The sequence below is a fragment of the Hemicordylus capensis genome, chromosome 5, assembly GCF_027244095.1.
Source record: "Hemicordylus capensis ecotype Gifberg chromosome 5, rHemCap1.1.pri, whole genome shotgun sequence".
Lineage (NCBI taxonomy): Eukaryota > Metazoa > Chordata > Lepidosauria > Squamata > Cordylidae > Hemicordylus > Hemicordylus capensis.
In genome coordinates this window covers 31,331,708-31,352,048 of record NC_069661.1, presented here as the reverse complement: position 1 = coordinate 31,352,048, position 20,341 = coordinate 31,331,708, and the positions used below count along the sequence as shown (strand labels likewise).

Genomic DNA, 20,341 nt, shown 5'->3' with positions numbered 1-20,341 from the left:
GATTTAAAAAAAAAATAGAGTCCTATCTCCTGCAGGCACTAGTAATTTTGAAAGAAAGTATCTATAGTGGAACCTCACACTCATATTTAGGTTTTTCTATTTTAGCAGCTCAATTTCTTAAGTAGGAACCTTTTTATTGCCTATAAGCTTTGTTACTCGAGATAAAGTGTTGAAGTTGCAAAGTAAACCTTGCAAAGAGTAACAGCAATACTGGGGGGGGGGGGAGAATATTGTGGCTGTTCATTACAAATGGGTGGGGGCTGCCCGAAAGAATGTCAGAATAATTGAGGCCTGGCTGTACTGCACATAAGTCAACAGACTATGATGGCTTTTAGCAATCTCACAAGAATGGCAATGGTGGACTTGAAGCAAATAAACTCTGAAGCTGTGGTATTCTAGAATAATAGCAAATGAACATGCATTGTTGTAATCTAGACAGGGGGAGGGCAACCTGAGGTTCTCCAGATTTTGGACTACAGCTTCCATCATCCCCAGCCACAATAAAATTGTAGCTGGGGAAAATGGGAGCTGTATTCCAAGAGGCTCAGGTTGGCCTGATCTAGAATATGAAATATTTCCAAGGGCAACATCACTGGGGGAGGGGAGTTATTTGACTTGCTAGGCCTTTCTTTACATCACATAAGGAAAACATCACTCTGAATAGAAAAGAGAAAAAGTGGTATTTGACTCTCTCCAGTCAAAGGAGGGATTGCCTCCACTTTCAAGGAGATTGAGAGAAGGATTTGTTGTCAGTAGAAAGTTGTTAGTTCATACTAATATGAATGAGTGAGATAATAGTGCCATGACTAATAAAAGGGTATTCGACTTTTTCATGTGTGTTATAACAAGGTTTCTTACTAGTAGATTAAAGGTCATTTCAATCCAGTCATCAATTTTAAGTAGATATATGTTGACTTCTAAAGATTCCTCTGAGAAGATGTTGGCTAGTATTGTTCCACTATTTGTGCCTGGTGGGAAAATGAGACCTACAAACTTGGGGTGTTTAAAAAATAAATAAAAATCCACCTAATCTTCCAGAAGATAGTTTCATGGTCTCCATGCAGACCATGAAAACCAGTTTTGCTATGCAGCATTTATGATGCAGGTGTTTATGAAGCAGATCAGATTGAAAGGGATGGGAAGGGGAACTAATAATCTTCTATATAATTAATACTCCAAGGCAAGCCATGTGTGGGGATGTGGCAGAAAGGAGATGATTGGCTGACAGAGGGGGAGGAGGCAATTGGCTGACAGGGGGAGAGAGTTCTGGAGCAGCAGGGAGCTTGGCGGGTGGCTGGAAAGCAGTTGGGGGTGGGGGGTGCCATGAAGTGGCAGGGAACTCAGAGGCTGGGGGTGGCTTTGGGAGCTGGACAGTTGGCTCTGGGGGCTGCGGGCAGCAGACAATTGACTGTGCCGCGCCGTGAAGCGGCAGAGAGCAGGGGGCTCGGAGGCTGGCAGGCGAGTGGGCGACAGTCCCTGGTATTGGCAGGGAGAAGCAAGGACTGCGAGACAGAGACAGAAAGACTGAGGTGAGAGCAAGAATTGCAGGAGAAAGAGAGAAGTACGGAGAACAGAGAGAGTGCAAGAGAGCGAGCGAGTGGTGGTGGGAAGCGCGAGTGAGCGTGTGCTGGGGGAGCACATGCTCGTGAGAGTGGGGGGGGAGCATGCGTGAAAGAGTGGAAGGGAGGAGGGAGAGTTGTGGGAGGCCCTGCTTGTGTATTTTAGATTGTAAACCCCTCTGGACAGTGATGTCTTTTCTCACTTTGTGTAAAGCATCATATACACACAAGGAGTGATATAAATAAATACAATATTGTACTCCAGGGTTGTTATCCTTATATTGCAGATGAGGGAATAGAGACCGATGCTGAGAGACAATTTTACAACAACCCTGCAAGGCAGTCCATTAGTGTTATAGCAATAGCAATAGCACTTACATTTATATACCACTTTATAGCCGGAGCTCTCTAAGCGGTTTACAATGATTTAGCATATTGCCCCCCAACATTCTGGGTACTCATTTTACCGACCTCGGAAGGATGGAAGGCTGAGTCAACCTTGAGCCCCTGGTCAGGATCAAACTTGTAACCTTCTGGTTACAGGGCGGCAGGTTTACCACTGCGCCACCAGGGGCTCATATGTATTTAGGGAGGCGAGCTGGTCTTGTGGTAGCAAGCATGACTTGTACCCTTAGGGACATGGGAGACTAGAAGTGTGAGCACTGTAAGATATTCCCTTCAGGGGATGGAGCCCATCTAGGTTCCAAGTTCCCTCCCTGGCATCTCCAATATAGGGCTGAGAGAGATTCCTGCCTGCAACCTTGGAGAAGCCACTGCCAGTCTGTGAAGACAATACTGAGCTAGATAGACCAATGGTCTGACTCGGTATGGCAGCTTCCTATGTTCCATAATCAAATACAGCGTAGTACTTTGAAATGCTGCGAGAGAATTTTCCCCCTTTCCGTAAGTGGCTGCTATTTGTGGATTTTCAGCGCACACGCAAAACCAAACAAGAGCACCTCTTCAAAATGCAGCATATCTAGCGTCATTGCAAATATAAATCTAGTTTAATGTCTTCCTCCCAACCCGACGCCTAAACTCGCAAGCGCGCCTGCCTTGGGCTCCACTCACTCCTTCCATGGCATGCAGGCGCTCTATGATTTCCCGGCTAGGTCAGCATTAAAAGTCGAGCAGCGCCCCCAACCAGGAAATGCACTGTGCAACTCTAGGATTTTCTTTCTTTTCTTTTTTGTCTCTACGGAGAAAAATTGAAGCAACACACACCAAACCGGAAGTGAGGAGAAGGAATGAAAGGGAAGTGTTCGCCTGGCTGCTGTAGGCCGTCATGTGACAGAGCTTAAAGGGGACGCGACTGTTGTGCGAGGGCGAACTGCTCGGGCTTTGCTCCCAGAAGAAAGTGGAGGTTTGTAGAGGTTTGCTTGGGGCGGTGGGTTTACAGTTGCCGTGGAAACCTGCAATGCGAAGAAGGGGCGCTGTGCCTTCAGGGGTTGGGCATGTACACTACTGGATAAGCTTCCTTAGGGCATTCTCAGCCCACGATATCCCCCAAACAGTCGGGAGTGCTGGGAGCGGGCTGCAGGCTGACCTCCCGCCTTCTCCCTTTGGCCTCTTCTCAAAGCCCCTTGGAGGAAGCTGATTCCCCACCCACCCCGCGCAAGGACAGGCATGGACGGAGGTGGCGGAGTTGCCCACTCCCCAGGATTGGCCTGGGCCCCCGGGAGTCGGCCTCCATCTCCAGTTTATTTTTATTCATTTATTTTTAATTCTGTATCCTGCTCTTCCTCCAAGGAGCCCAGAGCGGTGTGTTACATAGTTAAGTTTCTCCTCACAACAACCCTGTGAAGTAGGTTAGGCTGAGAGAGAAGTGACTGGCTCAGAGTCACCCAGCAAGTATAGTGGCTGAATGAGGATTTGAACTTGGGTCTCCCCAGTCCTAGTCCAGCACTCTAACCATTACGTCTGTTGAAAGCAATCCTGGAGACTTGGATGGCTTGATATTGTGAAAAATGTCAGGGGGTGGGATGGGGAGGGATATCTCCAGGAATCGCTTCCAGTCAGGGTTGGCAACCCTAAGAGATGAGCACTGTCAAAAGACACGTAGGTCGATCGGAAGACCTGTTGGAAGCTGCCTTATACCATATTGGTCTATTTACCTCAGTATTGTCTACATCAGGGCTGCACAACTCAGTCCTCCAGCTGTTTTTGGATTACAGCCCCCATCATCCCCAGCCATAATAGGCAGCAGTTAAGTATGATGGTAGTTGTAGTCCCAGTGTCTGCAGGCAGGCTAAAGTTGTGCAGCCTTCTCTGGGGTTTCAAAACAGGGTCTTCTGTTTGGAAACAGAAGTGGGATGGGGAGGGATCCCCACTTTGCTCAAAGGTTATTGGGTGGCCAGTTATTATCTGTCAACATAACTTACCTCACAGGGTTGCTGTGAGGATAAAATGGGGGCAGAGGAGAAGAGAATTTCATATGTCAGGGCTTTACATAAGAACAGACCTACTGGATCAGGCCCAAGGCCTATCTAGTCCAGCATCCTTGAAATCTATCGTTAGGTCTCTGGGTGGTTTGCCATGTATACCAAGTGTATTTCATGTGGTGGTGTTAAGCTGTTGGAAGTAAAATTGCAAGTTAAAAAAAAAAACTTCTATCTTGTGCTGATTGCTTATCTGTCAACCACTGTGTTCCTTGCCAGTGGTTGACTGATAAATGATTGACCAGTATAAAAAGCGTATTTTGTTGCCTTTAGACAAATGTTTGTGCAGCTCTGCTGTGCAGTATTATAGGTTTTGCTTGTGTTCAAATCCCTAATTTGTAGTAATTCAGATGGAAATTGGTTCTTGGGAGCAGGCTGTAGCACAGCTTTGCATGTAGAACATTGCAGCTTTAATCCCTGGTAAAATACCTAATGGCGCAGTGGGGAAATGCTTGACTAACAAGCAGAAGGTTGCCAGTTCGAATCCTCGCTGCTACTCTGTTGGGCAGCAGCAATATAGGAAGATGCTGGAAGGCATAATTTCACTCTGCGCGGGAGGAGGCAATGGTAAACCCTTCCTTTATTCTACCTAAAGAAAACCACAGGACTCTGTGGGCACCAGGAGTCAAAATCGACTTGACAGCACACTTTACCTTTACCTTATCTCCAGGCAGAGCTTGGAAAAGGCCCCTGTCTGAGACCCTGAAAAGCCACCGTCAGCTAGTGTAAACATTAATAAGCTACACAGACCAATGGTCTGCCTTGGTATAAGGCATCTTTATATATTCAATTTTGTATGTGGGTTATCCCAATGTATGGCTTATGGGGTAAGTAATTGTAGTAAGTAATTGGCTCTGTCCCCCTTCAGCCACTGTTCTAAACTTAGCTCTAAATGGGGGCTCTTGCCATTCTGGGGGTGCGGGGTGGGTGGACCAAACAAAACCCACAGCTGATCCTTCAGGCCCTGAGATAAAATATAAGAGGAGTAGTGCTGAATCAGACTAAGCATCCATTTAGTTCAGCTTCTTGTTTTCAGTGATGGCCAGTTGGATGCTTCTGCGGAACCTGCAAATAGGTCAGGAAGGCAATTGCTGTTGCCTCCCAGCAACTGGTATTCCATTGCCCTGACCCTTGAATTTCTCAAGATCTTGTCCGATATGACTACATACCATGTTCTGCCAAATGAAGCTGCTTCATATGGAACACTTGTTGTTTCTGCCATTTGGTCTTGCGTACTACAGAAGTGCTTTTGCATTTTTTTTTCTGCTTGAGATGGAAGTTTGTCTATGGTCTTGTTGTTCTATCCCAGGGCTGCTCAACTTTGAGCCTCCTGTAGATGTTGGCCTACAACTCCCATAATCCCTGACTATTGACACTGTGGCTGAGGATTATGGGAGTTCTAGTCCAAAAACTGCTAGGGGGCCTAGAGCAGGTCTGTTCTATCCAAACACCAGGTTCTTAAATATATTTACTTAGAAGTTAGTTCTGTCATTTTGAACAGGCCTTGCTTCCCATTAAATATGCTTAGGATTGTATCCTAAATGGATATGGGGTTCTGCGAGGTCCCATATTCTTTTCAACTTTTTTTATAATAGAAATGCTAAGATCCCAGAAGAGTCTAATTCTGCAATTGCATCCCCATTTCTGAAAATAAGTCTTCCTCAAGCATGCTGAATCCTCTTTGACCTTAAATGGAAGAGTCAACTCTGATGAACTTTACTTGCTATATGCATTTTATATGTTACTTGGAAACAAAACGAGAGCAAGTATGGTTGTGGGCATTGCATCATCAGCTTTTGCAATTGGAACTCATCATCATTTCCTTGTTGCCCTCTGCTTGGCATGTTACAGCAGTTCCATGGAAGAGCTGATTGCATTTTCATTTTCTTTCTTTTAAAAAAATAAATAAATCATATGTTGAGGAAATGATGACACGAGGTTGAAGCTTTATGAAATTTAACAATAAATTAAATAAATAAATAAATAAATAAATAAATACAGTCTGTAGAATAGAAAGAATGCTGGTATATTACTTTTTGCTTGTGTTTTGCTTCCAGAGGAAAAAATCAAGGGAAAAAGTCAAGGAAAGATTACTGCGAGTGACATACCACAGCCACTGCACACAGAATCAGCTATCATTGGTATGATCCCGTTACCTTATTGCTGGTGGTGTAACTCTCTCCCATGCTCAACAGTAGTTATAATTACTGTCTTTGCCTTGACACAAATATCATCAGTAATACAATCATGCATTTGTGTATATGGATGGCCCAAATAGATACCTGAACCTTGTTGAGCAAGTAAAAGGACCGGTTCAAAAGAAACAGGATGATCAAAGGAGGAGAAGCAAAATAGAGACACCAGAACATGAAAGAAAATACCTGGACTCAAACCCTGGTTCTTTCTTTCGGCAAGGAAACACCGCTCTCATAATGCTACAACCTCTGGGGATATGAAATAGGCATCCAACAATAGAATATGAAGCAATGAGATCCTGTGCACACTTAAATGGAAGTAACCCCATTAATCTAGTGGGGTTTACTTTGAGTAATCATACTTAAGGTTGCAATCTGTGTAGCTGCCCTAGTAATTGGCAAGTGTTAGATATTCTCTTTTTGTCCTCTATTACTTTGAGTGAGTGCCTGTTGATGTCTTGTAATTTTGAGAATTTTGTATCCTTCTGATTAACTTATCCTTTGGAATTTGCTCTTATGCACAGCAGAGATTTTTCTCCTCCAGGGACCTCTATGGAATAGTACATTAATTCCAATTGGGTTCCTTGGAAACACCAGTATCCAAAGCTTAATTTTCATGACCACTCTGCACATGTAGCCACAGGCCTCTTAATGGTCTGTGCAAAGCTGTTGTCAGTGCCTGGATTTCAGGTTTCATGTCGCAGTCTGGGCTTGTCATAGATTATTTATTTATTTATTTTTACATTTATATTCCACTCTTCCTCCAAGGAGCCCAGAGCGGTGTGCTACATACTTGAGTTTCTCCTCACAACAACCCTGTGAAGTAGGTTAGGCTGAGAGAGAAGTGACTGGCCCAGAGTCACCCAGCTAGTCTCATGGCTGAATGGGGATTTGAACTTGGGTCTCCCCGGTCCTAGTCCAGCACTCTAATCACTACACCACGCTGGCTCAAAGATTGACTTTTTCTCCATAGCTACTCTGTATGGAGTGCATGTGAGAAGAGGCCCTGACTTCCTGAGTAAACTAATAAGGCCACTGGAACCAGAGAAGAAGAGTTTGAGATCTTCACTGCTTTTATGTATGTGTGAAGGAAATGGTCTTGTCACAAAATGTGTTACTTTGTCCTTTACAGGGATCTGGACGGTACATTTTATTACAACACTGACAAGATGGCAGATGTAAGTATATGTTACATACTTGAAATGACTTGTTTGAGACTACTTGGACAGGAAGCCATTGATGTACAGTACCAGATTGCTATGGTTAATAGATCCATTTGCAGTATATGCTGTGGAATAACTGAGGATTGCAATTTGTGATTATGAGTATGAAAGAGAGTGGTGGTTTATCCTAGATTAATACATCCAGCATAAAAGTATATGATGACTTCTTGTATGGTATGTGACCTAAGCAGCAAAGAAAACCTGTTTTCTTTATCTCCCCCTGCCCTCTAGGATCTGAAAAGGTTCCTGTACAAAAAGCTACCAAGGTAAAATGCTACTGAGACTAACATTTTACTTTTCCATGCTTTACTTATCAGTAAATGTGTGTTGAAATCTCAGCTCCACTCTTCAGCTTCTCCCATAAATAGGACTCGGGAGTAAGTCCTATTTATTTCAGTGGGACTTGCTTCTAAGTAATATTTATGAAGATATCCTTGATTTGATTTACTGTTTTATGAATATCTTGCAAAGTTGGTGTTCTCAGGTATGTATAATGTAGGTGTATCTTACAACTAAAGGTAAATTAAAGTGTGCCCTCGAGTTGGTGCCGACTCCTGGCGACTAGTGAAGGGCTGTTAATTAGTCTTAAAATACTATCTGGTTTGACGTGCTGTTAAATGGATTAACTAGATACAAGCTAAAAGCAAGACAGTGATCGTCGCCAAATGGCCAAAAACCATTTAATATAGGTTGCTGAAAAATCCATTCCGCTTACTTTTTCCAGTGTTGAAGGACTTCATGCAATTGTAGTGTCAGACAGAGATGGTGTACCTGTTATCAAAGGTAAGGAACAACTCTATGTCTTTCTAGATAAAAGGAGGCAAATATCCTGTCAAAAAGGAATTACTGTTTTGCAATAATATTTTGTTGAATTGAAATAGACAGAAACTTGTAATCATAAGGATCACACCTAAAGACTGAAACTTCTCTCTGTTTCTAGATCCTACGGTATCTTCCAAAGGAGAAAGGTTCACCATAACGGAGCACATATGACTCACATGAGTCTGTGGCTCCATTTTCCTATCAGCCTCTAATGTGCACAAGGGTTAGCAGGAAGTACAATATGCACTCACTAACCGTGGTGTACTTTTCTGCCTGAGGAAGCAGTGTGTGTAAACTGCTTCCCTGATGACATCCACCCAAGAGTTCTGAATTTGCCAATCTCCTTGCAAAAATATATAACATGTCCCTACAATCAGGCTCTGTACCAGAGGACTGGAAAGTAGCCAATGTGACTCCAATTTTCAAGAAAGGATGATTGAGGGGACAGGTTCATGTGTGGATCGATAACTGGTTGAAGGACAGGAAACGGAGAGTAGGAATTAATGGACAGTTTTCACAATGGAGGTAGGTAGGACGTGGGGTCCCCCAGGGATCAGTACTGGGACCAGTGCTCTTTAACTTGTTCATAAATGATCTAGAAGTTGGGGTGACTCATGAAGTGGCAAGATTTGCAGTTGACACTAAACTATTTAGGGGAGTGAAATCCACAACAGATTATGAGGAACTCCAAAAAGATATCTCCAAACTGGGGGACTGGGCAACAAAATGGCAAATGTGGTTCAATGTAAGTAAGTGTAAAGTGATGCACATTGGGCAAAAAACACCAGCTTCACATATACACTGATGGGATCTGTGCTGTCAGTGACTGACCAGGAGAGAGATCTTGGGGTCGTGGTGGACATCTCATTGAAAGTGTCATCTCACTGCACAGCAGCTGTGAAAAAAGCTAATTCCATGCTAGGAATCATTAGGAGGGGGTATGAAAATAAAAATGCTAATATTATAATGCCCTTATACAGATCTATGGTGCGGCCACATCTGGAGTACTGTGTACAGCTTTGGTCACCATATCTTAAGAAGGATATTGTAGAACTGGAAAAGGTGCAAAAGAGGGCAACCAAAATGATCAGGGGCCTGGAGCACCTTCCTTATGAGGCTAGGCTACAGCATCTGGGGCACTTTACCTTAGAAAAGAGGCGACTAAGGGGAGACATGATCGAAGTGTATAATAGCAATAGCAATAGCAATAGCACTTACATTTATATACCGCTCTATAGCCGGAGCTCTCTAAGCGGTTTACAATGATTTAGCATATTGCCCCAAACATTCTGGGTACTCATTTTACCGACCTCGGAAGGATGGAAGGCTGAGTCAACCTTGAGCCCCTGGTCAGGATCGAACTTGTAACCTTCTGGTTACAGGGCAGCAGTTTTACCACTGCGCCACCAGGGGCTCAAAATGATGCATGCAGTGGAGAGGGTAGACAGAGAGAAATTTTTCTCCCTCTCTCACAACACTAGAACTAGAACTCACCCCATGAAACTGAAGGTTGGGAAATTTAGGACCGACAAGAGGAAGTACTTTTTCACACAGCACATAATTAATCTATGGAATTCCTTGCTATGGGATGTGGAAACAGGATGCTATACTAGATGGGCCTTGTGCCTGATCCAGCAGGGCTGTTCTTATGTTCTTAACAGATGATAAAACTTTTTGCCAAATTCCAGCAGTGTCCTCCCGATCAGGATGTGCCTTCCCCCCCCTCCCCCCCGTCCTAGTTAGACAATCCAAAGATATAGTGGGGAATCTCTGTGGTTTAAATCTACTCCAGACCTTTAGCTAGGCAGATTTGCACCTGCTGAATGGGGCAGCTTTGAGTGATTTCCCAGCAGAATTTACTCATTGGGCTGCCTCCAAACCCTCACTTATCGACTTTACAGCTACATCTCGTAATTTAGTACATCATATAAAGAAATTTCACATTATCAGTCACCTGGAAAGTGATCATTTTCCAGTGAACTTGATCATAGGCTGGAGGGGTAAACTGCATTTGGACTGTAATCAGGTTCCAGTTAGGAGGGAGGAGCAATGCCCACAGCATGTGAAATGGTCTTCCAGCCAACAAAATTTAGTAGCCACGGTTCTAAACACGCAGCAAGCTTGCAGCCTACGAACTCCTTTAATTACTGGGCCGCATGACTCTCACGAGATCTCTGTGTTAGAACATTATAATAAATTAGCTCAGTTATAACAGCCAGCACTTGCCACTATGAAACCCTTATCTAATAAGGTGGGGAAATTGTTCTTTCATCCATGGTTTGATGCCGGTTGCCAAGAGGCGAAAAGAAACCTTATTAATGCATTTAAATTATATGCTGAAGGTTCTACTATATATATGGCCCAGGATTTTTTAGAAATGAAAAGACAGTACAAAATACTGTTACGGGAAAAGAAAGCATTGGCCACTAGGAGACATGGGATCAGTTGATTTTTGCTACCAAAATGAAGAACACTGCAGTGTTTGGGCACCTTGTATCACAACCTATGGGGAGGGTACCCATCAGTTCATCTTCAGTTATACCAGCTGGGACATGGGAGTGTCACTTCTACACATTGTATATGTGGGAAGAACCTAGTGACTAGATGAACTAGATGTTGAACTTCTGCCACAATGGGCTCCTGTCATCTGCTCTGAAACTTAGGAGCTGGTGAAGCAATCTAAGCCTGGTAAGGCCCCAGGGAATGCATTTATAACAATTGAGGTAATATGTAATAATTTGGAGTGGTGGGCCCCAGTATTAGCCTCTCTTTTTACTTATATAGATCACACTGCTAAAGTACCCAAAGACCGGGGAGTTGCAATCATAGCCCCTATATATAAAAAAAGGGAAAGGGATTTGCTTGGCAATTATCGCCCAATCAGTCTTCTGAATGTCATCCGTAAATTATATGCCAAATGCATAAACGGGAAACTCCTGGACTGGCTTGAATCTAATAATATCCTGGCAGTTGAGTAGGCTGGTTTCCGAGAGGGGTGCTCTCCTATTGACCAGGCTCACATTTTGCAGCATCTAGTAGAGAAGTACACTAGTGGCCCAAAGGCTACTTTGTATGCAACTTTTATAGAACTTAGAGCAGCTTTTGACCGAATTTCGAGAGAGAAGTTGTGGTCAAAATTCAGGGACTCTACCACAGATGCACGGTTATTGTTACTTATTTATAAATTACATGAAGATTCCTGCCTGAGAGTGCGCTGCATCACTAGAGGACATTTATCAACAGAAATTCCAGCTCAAAGGGGTGTTAGGCAGGGATGTATCCTGGCCCTGATTCTCTTTAATCCTCTCTAATAAAACACTTGGTGTCCGTCTGTGGACGGACACCAAGCGTGCGTTCGTGCCTGGCCTGTTCTGGGCATGCCCAGAACAGGGCAAGGGAGGCACGAACGGCAGGACCCGGCAGCCATGTTGGGGCCGGGAGAAGGAGAAGTGGCCGCCGCCTACGCCAGGAGGAGAGTGCGGGAGAGGCGGCGGCGCAGCCGTGGCCACGGCCAGAGGTGGCGGTGGCCGCGACGGGGCAACTGGCGGCGGGTGAGGCGGCGGCGGGGCCAGAAGCGGCCGCCGCAAATAAAGGAGAGAGGCGCCGGGGGAAGAGGCGGCGGGGAAGCTGGCCGAGGTGGTGGCGGAGCCGCCGCCGAGGCCTGGCGCCGCCAGTAAAGCCGGGCGGGGGGGGAAACCTTGGGGCCCGATCCCACCATTCCCGTCCCCCCGCCAAATTACTAAGGGCCAAATTGGCCCTGAAAAATGCCGCCGCCGAACCACCCTCCCAGCTGCCCGATCCCACCATTTGTACAGGAAAGAGGAGCTCGCTAGCAGAGCTCCTCTTTCTGCAAAGGCTCTTCTCAAACTGGCGCTTTGAGCGGAAAGGGCGTCCTTTCCGCTCAAAGCGCCAGTTTGAGAAGAGCCTTTGCAGAAAGAGGAGCTCTGCTGGCGAGCTCCTCTTTCCTGTACAAATGGTGGGATCGGGCAGCTGGGAGGTTCGGCGGCGGGGGCCGAAAGCATTACTAGCACCCGTTTTTCAACGGGCTAAAATTCACTTGTTTTTATATAAATCCCTTGGTGTCCCGCCTGAACAAACCAGACATTCACCCACCGAAATTGGCAAATAAACATCTGCTGATCTTGCTTTATGCAGATGATATGCTCCTGTTAGCACAGACCCCAATTGGGTTGAAGCGGGCACTTGCTTCACTGAGTTTATATTGTGCTGAAGAAGCACTGGAAATTAACTACTCCCAAACAAAGGTGCTAGTTTTCACTAAACTACCTATGTCCCACTCATGGTTTATGAATGGCCATGTAGTTGAACAAGTAAGAACGTTTAAATATCTGGGAGTTGTCTTCCACTCAGTAGGAGGGCAAAGAACACACCTTAACTATGTGACACGAAATGCCCAGCAATTGGCCAATGCTGTTAGGTCTTTTTATTTCACCAGGGGAGCTCTCTTCATTCTGGCTGCCATAAAGCTTTTCTCAGCTAAAGTTTGCCCACAGCTCTTGTATGGTGCCCGACTTGGCCCTTACGGAGAATTTTAACCCCCTGGAAGTAGTCCAAACCAAATTTTTAAGAGCAATGTTTCAAGTGCCATGCTGTGTTTCCAATACAGCTCTCAAAAGTGAGGCAGGGGTTTTTAGATCAGAAATAAGACTCTGGCTGAGTATGTTTGTATTTTGGTTGAAGTTGTTGTTTTCCCAAGTGGGCTTGGGTCACCTAACCCAACCCTTACAGGTAGCTACGCTTCGAGATAGAAGGTGACTTTAAGACAGAAGCTAAAATCTTAACTGCTTTTCCCAGGAGGAGCTTATTAGGATGGGGTATGGCCAAGCAATACGGGTCATCAAGCAGTGTTTATTTGATATGGAAATGCAAGAAGAGTCAGCCAAGCTGCCTAGAGGAATTTATAGATGTAATCAGTTTTCAAATGTAAAACCTGCTGAATACCTAATTAACCTAACAGCAGCAAAATTTAGAATTGCTATGACCCTTGCTTGGCTAAATGCACTCCCCACTGCAGTTTTAGAGGGGAAGTTTAAGAAATTACCTTACTCAGCCTGCATATGTCCTTGTGGTTCGGGAAATATAGAAACAACTGCACATGTGTTACTCTATTGTACATTTTACAAGGATATTTGAATTAATTTTATTTCTTCTTTTTAATGGAATTTCCTGGCCACACCGATGAGTTTTATTTAGATTATTTGTTGTCAAATTTTAAAGACTCCATGTCTTGGAATGTGGCCAAGTTCTATTATGTAGTTTGTAAAATTGGTGGTAGTTGTCTGTTTATTATTTCTGGTCAGTGACCGAAATAAAGATATCTATCGTCCTTATGTCCTTATGCTGTGGTCTTGGGTTTGTTGTGTGAGCAGAAGCAGCTCGTCATAATGAGCCAGTGGGGTGCCAAAGGAGGTACAGCTTACCTCTGGTTTCCGAAACTGCCGGCAGGCTGGCCATTCGCCAGGTGGAGCTGCACCATTAATCAGACAGCTCTACCTGGCAAATGGCTAGCCTACTGGCAGCGTGACTCTTGTTAATGCCAGGATGGGATCGGGGGGAGAGGAGCTGCCGGGAAGCAGAGGCAGCTACACCTCCTTTGTTGCCCCACTGACTCATTAGGATAAGCCACTACTGGGTGTAAGCTGGCTTTCCCTTGTGTGGTACTCCTGAAGACTGAAAGCACCATTAGGCTTGCACTGTATTGAAGACCAGACTCTGTGTACTTGGTCCCAGAAAGTACTACTGTGTGACCAGAGTGTGTTAGTAAAAGTGAACTTTTGAGTGGTTGCTCAATGGTGCACCATTTAGTTCACTTTTTGGAGGGCAGGGTGAGATGTGGGCTAGGTCAGCTTACATTTTGCAGTGTCCTAAGGCAAGAGGAGTAATACTCCTTGCCCTCCTTTCCTGGGTCAACAACTGTGCCAACTTATTGCAAGATTTGAGCCTCTGAAATACAACTTGCACTGTGCTCAAATCTCGCTATAGTTGACACTGGCTGTTCATGCTGTTCCTCAATAATGCCATGCCAGCTAATATGGGTTGATGCAAAGTGTGACTCTAGTAACACATTCAGAAGTCAAAGATAGTGTTGTCTTCTTCTAGTTGCCAACGATAATGCTCCAGAGCACGCTCTCCGACCTGGTTTCTTGTCCACATTTGCACTTGCAACAGACCAGGGCAGCAAACTGGGGCTTTCCAAAAACAAGAGTATCATCTGTTACTACAACACGTATCAGGTAAGGGGTTCAGGATTTCCTTGCTTTCTGGCTACAGAATGGCCTAACCAATTAATGTTGGAAGTGATCTAATGAAGGGAGTGGGGTCCGTTACAAGCAATTGGGCTGCACTTTTGGTCAGCCTACAGTCCTGTTTTCCAAAACTCAGAATCTTTCGACGCTTCTTAGCCATTACACAGCCATCTTTCTTACTTACTTACTTACTTATGCATGCATGCATGCATGCAAACCACTTTGGGAACTTTGGTTGAAAAGCGGTATAGAAGTATTTGTTGTATTGTATTACTCCATGAAAATTATTGGATGGAGCATTGCTACAGTGCTGATGTGTTGTGATGTGTGATGGCTGGGGGTGCAGGGAGTTGTAGCTCAGCAACATCTGGTGGACCCCATGTTAAGAACCACTGGTTTAAGGGCTGCAGGTATATAATAGCCTCCTTTGGACTGGAAGGATTTTAAGATGGCAGCAACATTCCTCTGGATGTTTGGGGCAGCATAACTGCTGTGGGCCTTCCTGGTGCTGGATGCATGAAAGACCACCCCCAGGTATTTGAAGCATGAGACCTGCTCGATTGTGTTCCCGTTTATGCTCCAGGAGTGTGTCTTTGGTCTCCTGGCAAAGGCCATGATTTTGGTTTTATGGTGGTTTATTTCCAGATGATCCTCTTTACAGTATCGAGCGTGGGTCCCCAGTGCTCTTGTAAGTCCTATGGGAAAAGTGAACTGACAGTTTCCTCCCTGGTCTGGGTGTGGTTGCAGCCTTAGAGCTTGAGTAGCTGAGGACCTCAGCAGTTGCACTATTGAGTCCTTCTGATGTGGCCTGAGGGGGATAGGTATCCATATCGTAAGTTCAGAGTCTGAGCGGGAGAAGAGAGTTGTCAATGGCTGTGTTTGGTCTTGAACAGCTGTGAGTAGTGTGTTAACTTCAGCAAGACCTGTGTCTATGGACCTGTGATCTTCACTCTTTCCAGACCATAAAGGGTTGGTCTGCTGTGACTGCTGGAGTTCTGCACGTCTGTTTATGAGTTGTTTACTGAGGTCTGAGTTTGTTTCCTTGGAGACATTTTCTACAAGGTTACTTTCTGGAGGAACAGTTTTGCTCCTAACTTTCCCTGCTAATTATGGTCAAATAGTACAATCCTTAAACACTCTGTTGTTTCTTATATTGTAGGTATGAAATAGATCTCTCTCCCTCCCCCAGTCCCATTGAGCTTTGTTTGAGGGAGTGTGATTGGTTTGATTAAAGGTGAGCAAAATTCTCTTTGTCTCCTGGCGGCTGGGCAGAAACTGAAACAAGTCCAGGTCTATAAATATGGTGTGGCAATTTAGAAGTAAACTCTGTGAGTTTATTATTGCCTTGAGGAACGACCATCTCCATAAATTAATGTTGGTCGTTGCAATTTGGAGCAGTGCCTGGGAGGTTTGAAGTACACAGGATGAATTAGGTGGGTGGGCTCGTTTTGGCAGCCCTGTGTGTGTCTTGTGTGGAGTTTTGCTAGGGGTCCAATTTGGAGGTGAGGAATCAGCTGACTGGATGTTGCTGTGAGCAGTTTTCTGGGTTTTAGTTGGGACGTTTCTCCCTTTGGTTATTACCTTGTGTTGCAAATGCATCAAAGGTATGTCTGAGCTTATCTATCTTTGCTGTTATTGTATTTAAATTTTTGAATCACAGTTTCTGCATGATTCTGTGTTTGAATCATGGTTTCTGCGATTAGGAGGCATGTGTTGCCTAGGTATTCTAATAGGAGTTTGTAGGGGTGGTGGGGGACACACCTGGCTCTTTGATCTCCTATCTCCCTGTCCCAGAGGGGTTTCTTGGGCCAGAGTTCTTAGATAGCGAAGAATATGCCTGGTGTAATGCAGTCTCTCTTGTAGCATTCTCCTTATGGGGTGAGGGAGGGTTCTCTGTGCCCAGGGCCGTAAATCTGTTCTTAATAGGGATTGTAGAGCATGTACTCACAGCTCCATTCGATTCATTGGTGAGAAGGAAGGAGTCAATCCTCATCTGCCTCCCTGCCTTGGCTAGTTGGTGGTCATTTCGGCTGTTCCTGTTTCTTGCTTTTGTTTGTCATGGCTGAGATTTGTGTAAATTCTGCTTGGGAATTTCAGCCCTAAAATAAGTCCATTATTAAGTCAGGAGCTTGTGAATGGTGCTGCTAATCTCTCACCATCTTGGCCGCTTTTAATGAACAAGACTTAAATTCAAATGAACAAGACTTACTCAAAGTTATCCATTTTTCTTTTGTTAATAATAGCTAATGGTGTAGTCATCTGAACCTGGCTATACACATAATCTGTCTGTCAACAATCACTTATTGCATGCTGGATTTTTGACTGTGTTTCTTTTTATTCGTAGGTGGTTCAGTTTAATAGATTACCTTTGGTAGTGAGTTTTATTGCTAGCAGCAATGCCAACACAGGTATGTTCTCAAGATTAAGAAATGCATTCAGTATCCAGATTGCTAGCCAGACTGGTGTGTGCATGTGTGTGTGTGTGTGTGAGAGAGAGAGAGATCAGTTGTGTGAAACTAGCAGGCATTTCTTCTTCCCGGCTGCATTTGTTGGTTTAAATCTCTGCTTGCATCTTAAAACAGTGCCAAGGGACACTGTTTTAAGGTGCAAACATCTTAGTGGGGCAGAGCTGGACAGTTCTACTCTCTGCTAAATTGGAGGGGGAAGGCACACTACTCCAGCTCCTCCCAGCAAAGCCTCCAGTACAGAACTGCACAGACAGTAGTAACGCTGGATCACCCTAGTAGTTCTTAGTGTGAGATGCAAGGAGCCAGAGATGGCTGTGTCACACTGTTGATCTTCTTCCCAGTCCTTCCACAACCTGCAAATGGCCATTTATGCAGTACTTTCAGCTTCTCCCAAGAACTAGCTTAGCAGATTTGGTGCAAGGGCATTCTCTCAGGTACCAAGTCTCTCATATACCACCCACTTCTGTGCCAAAAAGTTGAAATGAAAGTTAGTTTTCCCAAACACCTGTCTGTGGAGGAAGAGTAGCCAGTTCATGATTTTCAATAGATTCCTCCTTTATGGTGTAAATATCTTTTTCTTTTCTATAGGATTGATTGTAAGCCTGGAAAAGGAGCTTGCACCCTTGTTTGAAGAACTGTGGCAAGTTGTGGAGGTTTCTTAACTGTACTCTCGTCTCCAAGATGCAGCATCTCTTCAATACCAAGCAAGAGGAAAAGATTCAGTCACTTTCAGGAACCCACGACGTAACAGGCGTCTTGGGGGAAATTGTATTTTCTCTTTCTGTTTCTCACAACAACAACAACAAAACACCTTGTACATAGTGCTAAATCTGAAGTGCAATGCCATTGTGTTTATAAAGCAAGACTGGGCAAGGCAGCTGTGGCTGCATTCATTATACTGTGGGGCATTGTGAAGACTATCTGTCTAATGACTCCCATGGAGTTAACCTCAGGCATGCACTGTGCAGATCGGGGGGGGGGGGTTGTCCAACATATAACCCACAGTTCCCTCACTGAATAGGCAATGGAGCTTCTCTGTTTCCTAAGCTACCACTACATACGCGAGGGAAAGGAAATGTATCTTGGCAATGAAACGTTCCTTATATTTGCTCAGAAACAGACTATTCTGAGAGGAAATTTTGACAGCACCAACATACAATCAGAGATTCTTGCATTTTTGTTTGGATAGAAAAATACTAATTGCCAGAAAATTCACTGGCCCCCATGTTCCACAGCTATAGGAGGATGGAAGAGGGCTGTGCCCTCACAATGAGGCTGCAGTAGCTGTGGAGGAGGCTTCTTTCACCTCACTGAGCATGCATGGAGGTTTTTGGTTCCCTCCCTGCAAAAGTCTTTCTGACTTCCAGAAATAGGCTCCCAAAGGTCCTCGGGGACCAATTTCTGAAAGCCAAAAGAGCTTTTGGAAGCACAGAGGAAAAGCAAATATCACTCCCCTGTGTGCACACTTGGATGCAGAAGAAGCTGCTTTCCCAGATACTCTGCAACTTCCTTACAGTGGGACAGCTGTTCTCCTGCAGCTGTGAAATAGAGGGGTCACTGCTTTTTAACAGATACGTGCTAGATCTGTTCAATATCTCATAGCTTCATATCTTATACAGAGTGCCCAATCAGTGTTCTTTCTCCACTTCTTTTTTTGGTAAAACAAAAGGATATCTATTGTATCCCCATTTTTCTTTGATGTCCAAGTACATGAAATTATGGCATTTTGCTAGCTCATTTACCCTTGCATGCTCCTAAGCCAATCTAAATAAAACATAATGTTTATAAAATGTGTAGCCTGATCTCTCTCTATTAATAACACAGTTAAAGCATGTCATTATAGCTAATTTGCATCTCCTGTTGACACACAGTTCTGAGTAGTTCTGTCTATATTGGAGACACAAAAGGAAACATAGAAGCCTAAACATTCCTGGTTGATGGAGAATGCAGAACATAGAAACAAACTTCGGGATTTGAATCCTCTCCATCAGATTTAGAAAGGAAGAGCAATGTGGGTAGAGGTGGAAATCAACACTCTGGGAGAGGTGGTGCTGTACTAGATTGTGAGTTCAGTATGTCTAAATCACTGGCTTGCATACTGCACAGCACCCCACCAATCCAAGAGCTACTTCTGCCTGTGGCTCAGCCACATCCACGCTGTTTCTGTAGTCGCAGAGCCTCCGTGGTAATGTAGAATAGCGTCGCCGCTGTAGCAACGCTGCTCCCATTGGGAATAATTGGAACAGCACTTCACTGCACTGGTGACACTATTCTGAGTCACCACAGAGCTCTGCAACCTCAGAAGCAGTCACACTGTGGATGTGGCCTAGGAAGGGACAGAAGCAGACCGGGCACCCCACTCTTGGATGACTGGGGCACTGCGCAGTATGGCAGTCACTGACACAAAAGATGTATATTGCAGTCAGTTACATCTTTAAGCCAGAGCAGTTCCATGACTGTTTCTACATAATATCTTCCCCTCTACCCATGAAATTAGCTGCTGCCATGTATGAGTTACCAATGGCTGTGCCAGGCCTGCTCAACTTCGGCCCTCCTCCAGATGTTGGCCTACAATTCCCGACTATTGGCTGCTGTGGCTGAGAATTATGGGAGTTGTAGTCCAAAAACATCTGGGGGGCCTAAGTTGAGCAGGCCTGGGCTATGCCTATGTATGAATCAAGGACAAAATTGCATTTGGCCATTTTATTTTAATATGCTCTGTGTATAAATCTCTGCTGACTGGAGGACATCATGATCTGTCCTCCATTTTAAGCACTTGTCGTTTCAGGATTCTTGCACATGTGCATCCCTACCTCCTTTATTAAATGGATATGAAAACAGATTGTGAGTTGAGAACAAAATGGCTTTTTGTGATGAAAATGTTTCTTGACTAAGGAAAATAGAATCCAGGAATGCTTAAGAACATAAGAACAGCCCTGCTGGATCAGGCACAAGGCCCATCTAGTCCAGCATCCTGTTTCACACAGTGGCCCACCAGATAATCTTATCAACATAGGTAACAAAGATGCAAAAGTCTGAATAGTAGGGAAAGAAAAGGCTATAAGAATGTGTGCATAGCCTGGATGAGGCTTTCAGATCTTCTGTCCCCCCAGCTTTGGAAACACGAATGTAGTTGAACAATGTAGGAAACTGCCTAGAAATACTTATGGAAGTCACTTCTGCCCAAAGGGCCATCCAGGCTTAGAACAGGAGGCTGAGCTAGAGTGCATAAAGGCCTTTTTCAAAAGCCTGTATGGGAAAGAGAGGCTACAGGTATCTGAACTTCAGACTCCCCTCCCATGATGATGCTAAAATTCATTCAGAAACATTCTGGAGCACCTTATTGTGAAGGCTGCAAACATCACAGACA

The 20,341-nt window shown here is 44.6% G+C and overlaps 1 protein-coding gene across 1 annotated transcript; it reads left to right on the top strand.

Annotated features, from left to right (window-relative positions):
• Positions 1 to 2,765: 2,765 nt before the first annotated feature.
• LAMTOR3 (late endosomal/lysosomal adaptor, MAPK and MTOR activator 3) lies at positions 2,766 to 18,761 on the top strand. The gene is made up of 8 exons (XM_053256349.1): positions 2,766 to 2,922; positions 6,055 to 6,138; positions 7,325 to 7,370; positions 7,647 to 7,681; positions 8,140 to 8,198; positions 14,358 to 14,491; positions 16,848 to 16,911; positions 17,560 to 18,761. Exons 3-8 carry the CDS (start codon positions 7,362 to 7,364, stop codon positions 17,631 to 17,633), a joined length of 375 nt encoding a protein of 124 aa, XP_053112324.1. The 5' UTR covers positions 2,766 to 2,922; positions 6,055 to 6,138; positions 7,325 to 7,361; the 3' UTR covers positions 17,634 to 18,761.
• The last annotated feature ends 1,580 nt before the right edge of the window (positions 18,762 to 20,341 follow it).

Bases quoted from the DNA above. Each gene is read 5' to 3' on its own strand.
- LAMTOR3 (XM_053256349.1), top strand. The intron at 7,682-8,139 runs GTAAAATGCTAC...TACTTTTTCCAG, and splicing joins CTGTACAAAAAGCTACCAAG to TGTTGAAGGACTTCATGCAA. The intron at 16,912-17,559 runs GTATGTTCTCAA...TCTTTTCTATAG, and splicing joins TAGCAGCAATGCCAACACAG to GATTGATTGTAAGCCTGGAA.